The 14,356-nt window shown below is 43.9% G+C and overlaps 1 protein-coding gene across 1 annotated transcript in view; it reads left to right on the top strand.

The window, feature by feature from the left end:
- LOC135552058 (receptor-type tyrosine-protein phosphatase U-like) overlaps positions 1-14,356 on the top strand; it is a 245,449-nt gene that overhangs the window by 84,403 nt on the left and 146,690 nt on the right. Inside the window, exon 2 of the mRNA XM_064983432.1 lies at positions 7,258-7,386. Coding sequence (XP_064839504.1) covers positions 7,258-7,386 — 129 coding nt within the window. The remainder of the gene's footprint in view (positions 1-7,257; positions 7,387-14,356) is intronic.

Consider the following 14,356-nt stretch of genomic DNA (forward strand, 5'->3'; position numbering starts at 1 on the left):
TTATTTAATAGTTTTGATGTCTTCACAATTATTCTATAATGTAGAAAATAGTTAAAATAAGACCAACATTGAATGAGACGGTGTGTCCAAACTTTTAACTAGTACTTTGTCTTCTCATCTTCTCCTCTCCTGCCTTCGAGTTGTGTTTGGAAGGTGGCCAGTTTAATACAGCTGGTTCGTTCTATATTTGTCCAAGCTTTCCAGTATATATTGGGCTGAGCTGATTCAGTTGATGGTTATTTTAAGTTTTTCAATAAGCCTACGGTAGATACACAATTTGGCGGCGCGCTGAAATGTGAAAGCAGTGAAAGAGATAGGAATAGCAAATTGGAATTTCATACATTCATGTTTTATTATGAAGTAAAAAAAATCTATTTTGTGGGGATTGGATTGCAGATATGATTCTAGTTGATATGCCACTGTTGGCGTGGAGTTATGTGTCATCAGAGATGGCAGCGGTCGGTGCGTCCTTCAGTCTCTGATCCTGAGGCAGTCATTAAGTTGAAATAACCAATGTCCTTTGAGATGAATCATTCCCGATTGAGTGTTTTAGTTATTCACATTTGTAGTTAGTCGCATTTGTTTTAACAGGATTATAAGCTGTTGCCAGGAAATAGTGTGTGGGTGGGGGGGGGGGGGGGGTGGGTTAGAGGAAGATATAAGGAAGCTTCAGGATTTAGTGTTTTATCTACAGGGTCTACAAGCTGGGGATGTTGTTCAACATTTTGCCTCTCGTTCCTTTAAAGTTCAGAGGCATCATTCATACCACTTTGTTCTCTCTCTCTCTCTCCCTCCCCCTCTCTCTCTCCCCCCCTCTCTCTCTCTACTACCTCTAAGACATGTCAGCAGCGACAGCCAGGGGCTTAATGAAGTTATTTTGGGCCCTTTCCAACCATGTAAAAGGTAGCCCCATCGGTGTGTGATTCAATGTTTTCAATCTGTATGTTTGCAACCTGGTCTGTGTGTGTGTTTGTGTATGTGAGTGTGTGGCCGTGTGATATCTGTTCAATTAGCTAAAGACTAATGGTTGCCACATGGGGAGAGAATGGCACTTTGGTTGCTGTTGTCTCTGGACAGTTTAAACGTCAGAAAGTGCTCTGCTATCACGGCTCAGGCTAAGACCCAGATGCAGACACAGGAGGCGGATAGTATGAGTCTGAGTTTATTACAATATAAGGGGCAGGCACTCGTTAAGTCAAGGAAGGCAAAGAGTCATAATCCAAATCAAAGTCAGGCAGGTACAGGACAGCAGTGAGGATCAGGGTCAGAACAGGCAGAAAAGTCAGAACTGGGAAGACTAGAAAAAGCAAAAACTAGAGTACAGGAACACGCTGGTAGGACTTGATGGGACAAGACAAACTGGCGACAAACAGAAAACGCAGGTATAAATAAACATAAGGTAATGGGAGACACCTGGTGGGGGTTGGAAACCATCACAAGACAGGTGAAACAGATCAGGGTGTGTCACGTTCTGACCTTTATTTCCTTTGTTTTGTCTTTATTTAGTATGGTCAGGGCATGAGTTGGGGTGGGCAGTCCATGTTAGTTTTTCTATATTTTCTATTTCTGTGTTTGGCCTGATATGGTTCTCAATCAGAAGCAACTGTCTATCGTTGTCCCTGATTGAGGACCATATTTAGGTAGCCTGTTTTCCGTGTGAGTGTTTGGTCCACACGGTACTGTTTCGGTTTTCGTTCGTTCAGTTTATTGTTTTGTATTTCAGTGTTCAGTTCGTTTCATTAAATATTACATCATGAACACTTATCACGCTGTGCTTTGGTCCTCCTCTCTATCTCCAGACAACTTCCGTTACAGAAACACCCACCACAAGAGGACCAAGCAGCGTGGTAAAGGGCAGCAGCAGCAGCGTCCGAAAACACAGGACTCCTGGACTTGGGAGGAGATTTTGGACGGCAAGGGGCCCTGGGCACAAGCAGGGGAATATCGCCGCCCTAAAGCAGAGCTGGAGGCAGTGAAAGCAGAGAGGCGCCGGTATGAGGAGGCAGCACGGCAGCAAGCCCGAGCGGCAGCCCCAAAAATTTCTTGGGGGGGACACACGGGGAGTGTGGCAAAGTCAGGCAGGAGACCTGAGCCAACTCCCTTACCGGAGAGCGAGAGGGACTGGGCAGGCACCGTGTTATGCGGTGGAGCGCACTCTGTCCCCGGTGCGTGTGCATAGCCCAGTGAGGTACATTCCAGCTCCTCGTATCGGCCGGGCTAGAGTGGGCATCGCGCCAGGTGCTATGAAGCCGGCTCTACGCATCTGGTCTCCAGTGCGTCTCCTCGGGCCGGCGTACATGGCACGAGCCTTACGCATGGTGTCCCCGGTTCGCCAGCACAGCCCAGTGTGGGCTATTCCACCTCGCCGCACTGGTCTGGCTACAGGGAGAATTCAACCAGGTAAGGTTGGGCAGGCTCGGTGCTCAATAGCTCCAGAGCCGTCAGCCAGCCGGGAGCTGCCAGAGCCGTCAGCCAGCCGGGAGCCGCCAGAGCCGTCAGCCAGCCAGGAGCTTCCGGAGCTGTCAGCCAGCCGGGAGCTGCTGGAGCCGTCAGTCAGCCAGGAGCTGCCAGAGCCGTCAGCCAGCCAGGAGCTTCCAGAGCGCTGCCGGAGTCCCCCGCCTGTCCGGCGCTGCCGGAGTCTCCCGTCCATTCGGGACCCATGGCTCGGGTCCACAGTCGGAGGTCGGCGGCGAGGTTGAGGAAGCGGACAAAAACTGTGGTGAAGTGGGGTCCACGTCCCGCACCAGAGCCGCCACCGCGGACAGACGCCCACTCAGACCTTCCCCTGTAGGTTCAGGTTTTGCGGCCGGAGTCCGCACATTTGGGAGGGGGGGGTACTGTCACGTTCTGACCTTTATTTCCTTTGTTTTGTCTTTATTTAGTATGGTCAGGGCGTGAGTTGGGGTGGGCAGTCTGTTAGTTTTTCTATATTTTCTATTTCTGTGTTTGGCCTGATATGGTTCTCAATCAGAGGCAGCTGTCTATCGTTGTCCCTGATTGTGAACCATATTTAGGTAGCCTGTTTTCCGTGTGAGTGTTTGGTACACAGAATCTGTTTCGGTTTTCGTTCGTTCACTTTATTGTTTTGTATTTCAGTGTTCAGTTCGTTTCATTAAATATTACATCATGAACACTTACCACGCTGCGCTTTGGTCCTCCTCTCTATCTCCAGACGACATCCGTTACATCTGGTCTGTTTTCTGTTATTAGTAAACACACATTCATAATTTATTCTTACAATCCTTTCCACTGTTAATTTTAGCAAAAATTACAGAATTTGTCATAATTTTGTTCACGTGAATATTTAATTGGATTACTCTGCTCAGACACACACACACCTTAGATACATACAAATGCACAAATTACTGATCAAATTGCATGGGCTAGGCTTTACGTTTCATGAAAAGCTCATTTGGGCACATTGTGTGTGTGTGTAGCAGAGGAGCATAGGAAGGAAGTGTTAATGAGGGAATTCAGTGGAACGTATCTGATCATGGTGACATTCACTTCCTGAAACCAAGCAAGGCATCTTCCATGGAGGAGATACTTTTTATAAGGCTATGCCATGGGTAATGCCTTCCCTCTCCTCGTCTTCCTCTCAATTTCTCCTCTCCTCCTCCTCCTCTACTTTTCCTCTCCACAGCTGCTTACACACCCGGAAACACACAGCTCACTGGCAGATACAGGGAGGAGGGGACTAAGGGAAAAGGGGATGAGGGCAGGGACAGGGAGGAGATTGGGGGGGGGGATACGTGTTAGTCAGTTGGAAGAAAAGGGGGAAAGTAGTCCCCAAATTAGCAGACGCGTCTCCCTTAAAGACCAGAGGAGAAAGAGAATCTGTCTTGGTTGTTTATTGCAAAGGGAATGCTTTCTGCCAGCCTACTGTTTCAAACAGGATAAAAGTTAGTCCAAATTAAAAAACAAAACAGACGGGTTTCCCCAAACAGAACACAAAGGAGAACAAGGGCGACTGGTGTGTGTGTACGTGTGTTTCGGCCAGCTAGGCGGGATGCCTTTTAAGCAGGGCCTGGCATAGATTCAGAGTGGCTCTTTAACACGAGTCCTGTTCAGTGTTCTGCTCCTGCCAAGGCCTAATATGATCAGTTAGCACGATGGCACCATGATGGTGTAGCCGGGGGACAGCTAGCTTCCTTCCTCCTCTGGGTACATTGACTTCAATACAAATTCTAGGAGGCTCATCGTTCCCACCCCCTTCCATAGACTTACACAGTAATTATGACAACTACCAGAGGAGGTCCTCCAGCCCATCAGAGCTCTTGCAACATGAACTTACATGTCCACCCAATCAAAGGATCAGATAATTAATTTAGTACTGAAAGCATAAGCTACAGCTAGCTTGCACTGCAGTGAATAAAATGTGGTGAGTAGTTGATTCAAAGAGAGAGAAAAACAATAGTTTAACAGTTTTTAATAAATTAATATCTTCGAAAATGAAGGAGAGAAATAGAGTGTCATTTTTTCTCTCACTTTTTTTCACCTTCAGTTTCACTTAACTAGCTGGTTACTTAGCTAGCAAATGCAGCTAGATAGTTTAGCCTACTGAAACACCCAGCTCAAACAAAATTATCCTATGATAGCTAGCTGGCTATGACTTCCAACATAACACTGGAACCTCGTAGAAAGAGGAGGAAGGGAAGCGCTACTAAGGTACACAATAGTACATTTTGGTAGATAGTAGGTGCTCTTTGGTAAAAGGGGTAAATTGGTCATCAAAAAGAAAGGAGGACCAAAGCACTCTTCATATAATTAATTAAAATGCCTTTATTAGTATGGCATGTTCAATAGAAACAACGTTTTTTTTAAACCGACACGTTTCAGCTGCATGGCCTTCGTCAGGGAGTACAACAAAACAAAAAAAAGGAATACAATGTCCTCTTTTGAACAGCTTTTCCAACTAGCCCTAATTGGAAGAGGGAGTGGTTAATGACATAACTTTAGCTAATATTGTGACAATGATGTAGGTTGTTTGTAGATGTTTCGCTTGGATAATTAGAGTATCATGTAATGGCCTAAACCACTGTTACATTGAACTGGGTAAATGGAATATGAATGACAGTCATCCAATATGCTGTAATAGAAGGCCAACAAGTTTCCTCATCTTAAATGGCACTGACCACCACTGCTGTGCACAATATGTCATGTTATGTATTGTCCATTATTTGGGCATAGTAGATATGCAGCATTTAGCGATTGTGTTTCATGTAGGACCATTGTGTTCTCGGTTATTATGTAGCTGCAGGCTTTAAAGCCTGTGGTTGATATGATTAGAGCTGAGAGAGGGTACTATGAATTGGGATGATGAGCTTGACAGGGTGCTAAAGGTCACCTTCACTCACTGTCTGGCTGAGAGCCCCCCCCCATGCACACACGCACCCTCCCCGCCATCCCCATCAGCTGTGATGGTGCCACGACCTCCCTCCTCTGGCACCACCGCCACCGCCTGTCATCTCAGCCCTATTTCAGTGACCTGTAGCCGGTCTGCTATTTTCACACCACAGGGCTAATGGGGCCAAATGACCATGGCTCTTTCCCAAATGGCACCCTATTCCCTATGAGCCCTGGTCAAAAGTAGTGCACTATATAGGGTGACATTTGGGATGCAGAACATTGATTCCCCAGGGGAAAATGAACAGGAGGACAAAATAGGAACACTCAGCCAGACCTGGTCATGGGGCTCCTACACTCAGCTAGATCCTGTCGCCATGCTGCAATACCACCTAGACTACCACTATTACATGTTATTTGAACAGAAAATATGGCTTTTAGCTGGTCGAAAATCTACAGTTTTTTGATGTAGGCATTTAATAGTCTGCCTGTGATGATGTCATGTGAGTGCCCATAGTGGCAGTGCTGCTGTTGTCCCTCTAATAGAGCTCATTATTCATTGTGTCTTTGAGAACAATTTTCTCTTACACTTCCCAAAGAAAACAGTAAAGCTATGGATTTTCTTTGTCATTTTCTTTGTCATTTCATTGATCCCCTCAAAAAAGTGGTACCTGAACAAAAACAAACTCAGAAATAATCATTTTTTCAGTTATTTACTGTATGTACACTACATGACCAAAAGTATGTGGACACCTGCTTGACGAACATCTCATTCCATTATCATGGGAATTCATATGGAGTTGGTCCCCCCTTTGCTGCTATAATAGCCTTCACTCTTCTGGGAAGGCTTTCTGCTAGATGTTGGATCATTGCTGTGGGGACTTGCTTCCATTCAGCCACAAGAACATTACTGATGTTGGGTGATTAGGCCTGGCTCGCAGTCGGCGTTCCAATTCCTCCCAAAGATGTTTGATGGGGTTGAGGTCAGGGCTCTGTGCAGGCCAGCCAAGTTCTTCCACATCGATCTCAACAAACCATTTCTGTTTGGACCTCACTTTGTGCACAGGGGCCTTGTCATCCCCAAACTGTTGCTACAAAGTTGGAAGCACAGAGTCATCTAGAACCTCATTGTATGCTGTGGCGTTAAGAATTCCCTTCACTGGAACTAGAGCCTAGCCCGAACCATGAAAACCAGCCCCAGACCATTATTCCTTCTCCACCAAAATTTACAGTTGGCACTAGGCATTGGGGCAGATAGCCAGATTAGTCCTTCAGACTGCCTGATGGTGAAGCGTGATTCATCACTCCAGAGAACGCGTTTCTACTGCTCCGGAGTCCACTCAAGCCGACGCTTGGCATTGTGCATGGTGATCTTAGGCTTGTTTGCAGCTGCTCTGCCATGGTAATCTATTTAATGAAGCTCCCAACTAACTGTTCTTGTTCTGACGTTGCTTCCAGAGGCAGTTTGGAACTTGGGAGTCAGTGTTGCAACCAAGGATTTGTATGCCCTACGCATTTCAGCACTCGGCGGTCCCATTCTGGGATCTTTTATGGCCTACCACTTTGCGGCTGAGCCGTTGTTTCCACTTCACTATAACAGCACTTACAGTTGACCGGGGCAGCTCTTCAGTAATGCCAATGTTTGTCTATGGAGATTGAATGGCTGTGTGCTCGATTTTATACCCCTATCAGCAACGGGTGGGGCTGAAATAGTCAAATGCACAAATTTGAAGGGGTGTCCACATACTTTTGTATATATAGTGTATATTCTTCTAGCTTGAATAGCAGGGCAATAGACTTTGACCCACAAAGACTGTTTGAGTTTTAAGTTGGTTGAACGCAGTGGTAAATTATTTCTTCGCTATTGATGCCTTCTAATCACCACTTCCCCTCTCTTTCTTTCCCCTACAGCTGGCTGTACCTTTGACGAGGACTCCGACCCTGGGCTGTGTGAGTACAAGCAGGGACAGGAGGACGACTTTGACTGGCAGCTGATGAGGACATACAACTGGCCACACACCTCCCCAGACCTGCTGCGAGGTAAATCTCAACGCTGTTCCAATGTGGTTTATAACCTTAGGTCTTCATCTTCCTATGTTTCTGATTCATTTAATTGAATTTCTGATGTATGTTTTAGCAAAGGATCCCAGAAACTCTATCCCCTTGTCCAAATGCACACTTCACAGTGCCACAGCCATACTCTTTGTTGTGGATTATTGGGACAGTTGGACTATGTTGTTTGGGCCTAGGGCTGTGGCGGTCATGACATTTTGTCAGCTGGTTATTGTCATGCAAAAGACTGCTGGTCTCATGGTAATTGACCATTAATTAACATGAACAACTTTAGCATCTCCAGCATACAAGCTGCTGATGTGTTCCTTTGGAACATCTACATTTAAAAGTCTAATAAATCAATGTGATATACACCATCACAATAAATCCATTATTTATTTTAGTCATGACAGGAAAAGGAACAGCACCTTCTCACCATTAAAAGCCAGGTCTAAAGTAAAGAATGATTAAGTGTGCATGTAAAGTGGCAATGTTGAGCGTAAAAGTGATCATTTGAAACAGGCCCGATAAGCTAGATTTAGAGTTATTTGGCAGCTTTAGTTGTGAACGATACAATACATTAGAATGTCTTAGAAATCAAATTATGGGCTGCATGGTGCAACTACTGGCTAAGATGGTGCTCTGTTCCTTGCCTCAGGCTGCACAGCTGTTCTCTCATCAAGTGATCATATTTTCACCCATCAGACTATTCTCAATTTAATCTTGTCTTTACTAATATATCAAATTCTTTTTAGAATGGCCCATTATCAAATGGGCAGGAACAGGGGTAGAGGAAAAAGTCATTTTTTCAATAATGCTAGATAGGCTACTTCGGTTTTACAGCAGAGCTGTGCTCAATATGAGCAGCAACTGAAATAAATATAAGAACACTTATTTCACTTCATGCACCAAGCACTGTTTGAGGAACTGCTCAACAGGTAGAATTCTGCAAAAACTGTATGGCAGGGGCTCGCCAACGTTGTTCCTCCACCTACCCAGAGCTTAATTTGGGAAACCAAGGGAAATCTGTTAGGGAAAATCCATAGTAACATGTATTCGCAACAAAACATATTTCACTAAACTGTTGTCAGTCTGTCTGCGCGCTCAAGAACTGAATAAAGGAAAGGTAATGTGTCAGTCTATTAATTATGAAAATACAAAAAATGCCCAATTACTAGGCTATTCAAAATCATATATAAATTCACTATCATTGTAAGCTAACTGTAAGCCGCCCTGCACAATCAATGAACCAACAGCAACACTTACACTTGTGGATATACATTTTGGAGCATAATATCATTCTCTTTTTATTTAACCTTTATTTTACCAGGTAGGCCAGTTGAGAACAAGTTCTCATTTACAACTGCGACCTGGACAAGATAAAGCAAATCAGTACGACAAAAACAACACAGAGTTACACATAAACAAACGTACAATAACACAATAGAAGAATCTATGTACAGTGTGTGCAAATGTAGAAGAGTAGGGAGGTAAGGCAATAAATAGGCAATAGAGGCGAAATAATTACAATTTAGCATTAACACTGGAGTGGTAGATGTGAAGATGATGATGTGCAAGTAGAGATACTGGGGTTGGCAAAGGAGCAAGAGGATAAGTAACAATATGGGGGTGAGATAATTGGGTGTGCTATTTAAGGATTGGCTGTGTACAGGTACAGTGATCGGTAAGCTCCTCTGACAGCTGATGCTTAAAGTTAGAGAAGGAGATATGACTTCAACTTCAGTGATTTTTGCAGTTCGTTCCAATCATTGGCAGCAGAGAACTGGAAGGAAAGGCGGCCAAAGGTAGTGTTGGCTTTGGGGATGACCAGTGAAATATACCTTCTGGAGCGTGTGCTACGGGTGGGTGTTGCTATGGTACCAGTGAGCTGAGATTAAGCGCGGCTTTACCTAGCAGAGACTTAAAGATGACCTGAAGCCAGTGGGTTTGGTGAAGAATATGTAGTGAGGGCCAGCCAACGAGAGCATACAGGTCGCAGTGGTGGGTAGTATATGGGGATTTGGTTGTGCGGCATGAGGGTATGTTAGGCAGCATGAGTGAAGGAAGCTTTGTTGCAAAATAGTAAGCCGATACTAAATGTGATTTTGTATCGGAGATGCTTAATGTGAGTCTGGAAGGAGAGTTTACAGTCTAAGCAGACACCTAGGTATTTGTAGTTGTCAACATATTTTAAGACAGTACCATCCAGAGAAGTGATGCTATTCGGGAGGGTGCTGGCATCAATCGGTTGAAGAGCATGCACTTAGTTTTACTAGCATTTAAAGCAGTTGGAGGCCACGGAAGGATTGTTGTATGGCATTGAAACTCGTTTGGAGGTTTGTTAGCACAGTGTCGAAAGAAGGGCCAGATGTATACAGAATGACGTCGTCTGCGTAGAGGTGGATCAGAGAATCACCAGCAGCAAGAGCGACATCATTGATATTTACAGAGAAAAGAGTCGGACCGAGAATTGAACCCTGTGGCACCCCCATAGAGACTTACAGAGGTCCGGACAACAAGCCCTCCAACAGGTCCTCCATAATCCAGTCCATCCAGTATGCATAATAATTCAGTCCACACTCAAAGGTGATTACACCCATTTGTTAACATTTTGAGTATAGGCTCATTTTGTTTCAGGCTTGGATAGTTTAAGGCTTTGATTGAGCCTAATTCAGTATGCTAGCTAGGTTTTGAAACAGGAGGGAAGTAGAACTGTTGATTTAAACCTACCTTAGGTAAGTATGCTATCTGGTTTACTATTTGGTATTACATGTAGCTGTCAGTATGCTATCTGTTGTACTGTTGATTAGAGCCTAAGTTAGTATGATAGATGTTGTACTGTTAATTTGAGCGTACGTTAGTATTCTAGCTAGGTTTTGAAACAACAGGGGGTTGGTGCCACCTTAATTGGAGAGGACGGGCTCATAGTAATGGCTGGAAGGGAATAAATGGAATGGTATCAGACGGATCAAGCACATAATTTCCATGGGATCAATGGAAGGATATCAAATACATCAACAACGTGTTTTCCATGTGTTTGATACCATTCCAGTCACTCCATTCCAGCAATTATTATGAGCTGTTCTCCCCTCAGCAGCCTGCTGTGTTTGAATCAGGAAAACAGGAAAACAGGCCCAACATTTCCATTAGCTCAGAGTCTGTTTCCATCATCCCCACACCACCAGGTGGTCTCTCTGCATGTGATCTATCGCTGTGAGTTAGTCATGCTTCAACAGGGGGGCCAAGCCTCGTTCACACACACACACACACACACACACACACACACACACACACACACACACACACACACACACACACACGTTTGTTTAACTATCTTGTGGGGATCAAAGAACTGATTCCCATTCAAAATCCTATTTCCCTAAACCTTAACCGTAACCCTAACCTTAACTCCAAACCTTAAATCTAAACCTAAATTCTAAACCTAAACCCAACCCTAATTCTAACACAAACCCTAATTGTAACCATAAACCAAACAAACCCTAAGCCTAAAATAGCCTTTTTCGTTGTGCAGACTGGTGAAACATCCCCACTTGTCCGTGGACTTCTTGTCCCCAAAAGGATTGTAAAACCAAACACGCTCTGGGGCCCTTACCTTATTACGTGCACATATTTGCTGCAAACATACAACATGCATGTTTATTTAAAGCTTCCTGCCACCGTAGCAGGAAATGGTGTGTATGAGCTTCTCCACGCCTCAGAGAAACTGTCCATGTGCTTGCTCCACATGTTATAATGGGATAGTTGTGTGTGTGTGTGTGTGTGTAGCGTAGGAAATGGGCCCTGCAGAGCATCCGGATTCTCCATAATGCATTTGCTGTGTTATTAAACTGCTGTGTTATTGTTTCCACTGTTTTGGGCACATACACACACCTTTCTCTGCTCCGGAGGCAGAACGGGTTTCGTTAACAAAATCCCTCCATAGGATTGGTGTAACGGGATTCTTCTGTTGAAGGAGAGGCGGACCAAAACGCAGCGTGGTTATTGTGATACATCTTTAATAAAGATGAAAATAGACCAATATACAAAAAAAACAAGAAACCGTGAAAAAAAAAACACAGCCCTATCTGGTGTAACAAACACAAAGACAGGAACAATCACCCACAAACCCTAACACCAAACAGGCTACCTAAATATGGTTCCCAATCAGAGACAATGACTAACACCTTCCTCTGTTTGAGAACCATATCAGGCCAAACACAGAAACAGACAAACTAGACACAAAACATAGAATGCCCACTCAGATCACACCCTGACCAAACAAAACATAGAAACATACAAAGCAAACTATGGTCAGGTTGTGACAATTGGCTGATTGGACATGGGTCATCGCTGATTGGATCACAGTGCTGACTACACTTCCTGGTCTTCCTCAGGGGCCAGTAGTAGTAAAAACACAAACATTTTAATGTTCCTTTTTTTATCTCATTTGTATCTTCCGATGGGTTAAATGTGGGATTGAAGTGGAGTGTGTGCTTGTGTGTCTTTAAAACGTTGAAGTGGGCTGCTTCAGTTATGTCTTTGTTCATCATCACAGACACTTTCTCTCTCTGGGATGAGAAATAAAGACGATATGAAATCAACTACTCTGTTGAGGGTTCTCCATGCTAAGTACCTATTGTGGGGGCTTCTTGAGGCAGCAGCTAACAACCCACAGCGCACAGGCTAAGATCACTTGATAGACAGATGACATTTTAGAAAATTATTCAAGCTGCTTTGTGAGAGTGTATTCATTTATACATTTTATGTGTAACAGTTGGTATCCATTTTCGGAATTTAAAAATGTATGTCATTCATTGTGGCCATTTACTGGCGTTAAAATAACACACATTATCAAGTGATATTTTTTAAAATGTTTTCTCTGTGAGAAAATTCAACCCCATTTGTGGTTGGTGTCTTTCATGAAAAGATCTTAGAGTATTTCTCTTCAAATATATCAACATATCAACACTGCATCTATAGCCTTAACCATTGGGGATTTGGTTTTTGTGGTACTGTGAATACTAAAGCACATCTCTAACCCAAGAACTGTCCAAGGGTTTGAATTCCTCCAGAGCCGCTAAAGAGACTCTTATTAAGACAACAGCTTGGTTTATCTACCGGACACTGCTGCAGATTCATAATATATATCACAGACCCAGAGACCACCAGCACACCAATGACGTGGAAACACTGCAGCGATGGAGAGGGAGGGAGAGAGAGGATGAGAGGGAGGGAGAGAGAGAATGAGAGGGAGAGAGCAAATGAGAGGGAGATAGAGAGAGAACGAGGGGGAGGTTAAAGAGAGAGAAGGGCGGGAGAGAGAAGGGCAGAAACGAGAAAAGGGGTGGGAGAGAGAGAAAAGGGCGAGAGAGAGAGAAAAGAGGGAGGGAGAGAGGAAGCAAGACTATAGTTGCGGAGTATAGGTGACATTACTGTCCCCTCCATACCCCTCTTCAGAGGTGTCATACCCATTAAAACGGAGGATTTCTGCATCAATTTTATGGATTAAAATATACAAAATACTGTATACTGAGCAAAAATATAAACGCAACATGCAACAATTTCAATGATTTTACTGAGTTACTGTTCATATAAGGAAATCATTCAATTGAAATAAGTTAATTAGGCCCTAATCTATGGATTTCACATTACTGGGCAGGGGCGCAGCCATGGGTGGGCCTGCGAGGGCATAGGCCCACCCACATAGGAGCCAGGCCCAGCCAATCAGACTTTTTTTTCTCCACAAAGGGCTTTATTGCAGACAGAAATACTCCTCAGTTTCATCAGCTGTCCGGGTGGCTGGTCTCAGACGATCCCACAGGTGAAGAAGCCGGAAGTGAAGGTCCTGGGCTGGCTTGGTTACACCTGGTCTGCAGTTGTGAGGCTGGTTGGATGTACTACCAAGGCGGTTTATGGTAGAGAAAGAAACATTAAATTATATGGCAACAGCTCTGGTGGACATTCCTAAAGTCAGCATGCCAATTGCACGCTCCCTCAAAACTTGAGACATCTGTGGCCTTGGTGTTGTGTGACAAAACTGTACATAGTGGCCTTTTATTGTCCCCAGCACAAGGGGATTTTCATCAGCAGGGACTGGGAAACTGGTCAGAATTGAAGGAATGATGGATGGTGCTTAATACAGAGAAATTCTTGAGGGAAACCTGTTTCAGTCCTCCAGAGATTTGAGACTGGGATGTAGGTTTACCTGATAAAACAACACTTGAGTGGTTTAAGTGAAAACATTTAAATGTCTTGGAATGGCCTAGTCAAAGCCCAGACCTCAATCCAATTGAGAAACAGTGGTATGACTTAAAGATTGCTATACACCAGCGGAAGGAGCTGTAGCAGTTTTGCCTTGAAGAATGGGCAAAAATCCCAGTGGCTAGATGTGTCAAGCTTATAGAGACATACCCCAATGGAATTGTAGCTGTAATTGCTGCAAAAAGTGGCTTGACAAAGGGGGGTGAATAGTTATGCACGCTCAAGTTTTCATTCTTTTTTTGTCTTATTTCTTGTTTGTTTCACAAGAACAAATATTTTGCATCTTTAAAGTGGTAAGCATGTTGTGTAAATCAAATTTATACAATGATCCATTTTAATTCCAGGTTTTAAGAAAACAAAATAGGAAAAATGCCAAGGGGGTGAATACTTTCGCAAGGCACTGTACATCAAAAGTGATTTTTATACTCCCAAGTGATGATTTGAATGTACAATTGATATCAATTTGTTTGTAAATGTTATTAGAACATCACACATAGATGCAGTGTTTTTTTGTGCATTTTGTTGTAGAGAATTCCAGCTAATGTTAGCTATTACTGTGTCTGGTGGGGGGGGTCGTATATTTTGTACAGTGCGTGACTGTTGTTGTGCTGTTTTTATCAGGTGAATTTGAAAATATTATATTGCCATTGCTGTAATATTTTGGTAACTACTGTACATTACCCAACGAACAAGCACC

Source organism: Oncorhynchus masou, chromosome 13, assembly GCF_036934945.1.
Source record: "Oncorhynchus masou masou isolate Uvic2021 chromosome 13, UVic_Omas_1.1, whole genome shotgun sequence".
Lineage (NCBI taxonomy): Eukaryota > Metazoa > Chordata > Actinopteri > Salmoniformes > Salmonidae > Oncorhynchus > Oncorhynchus masou.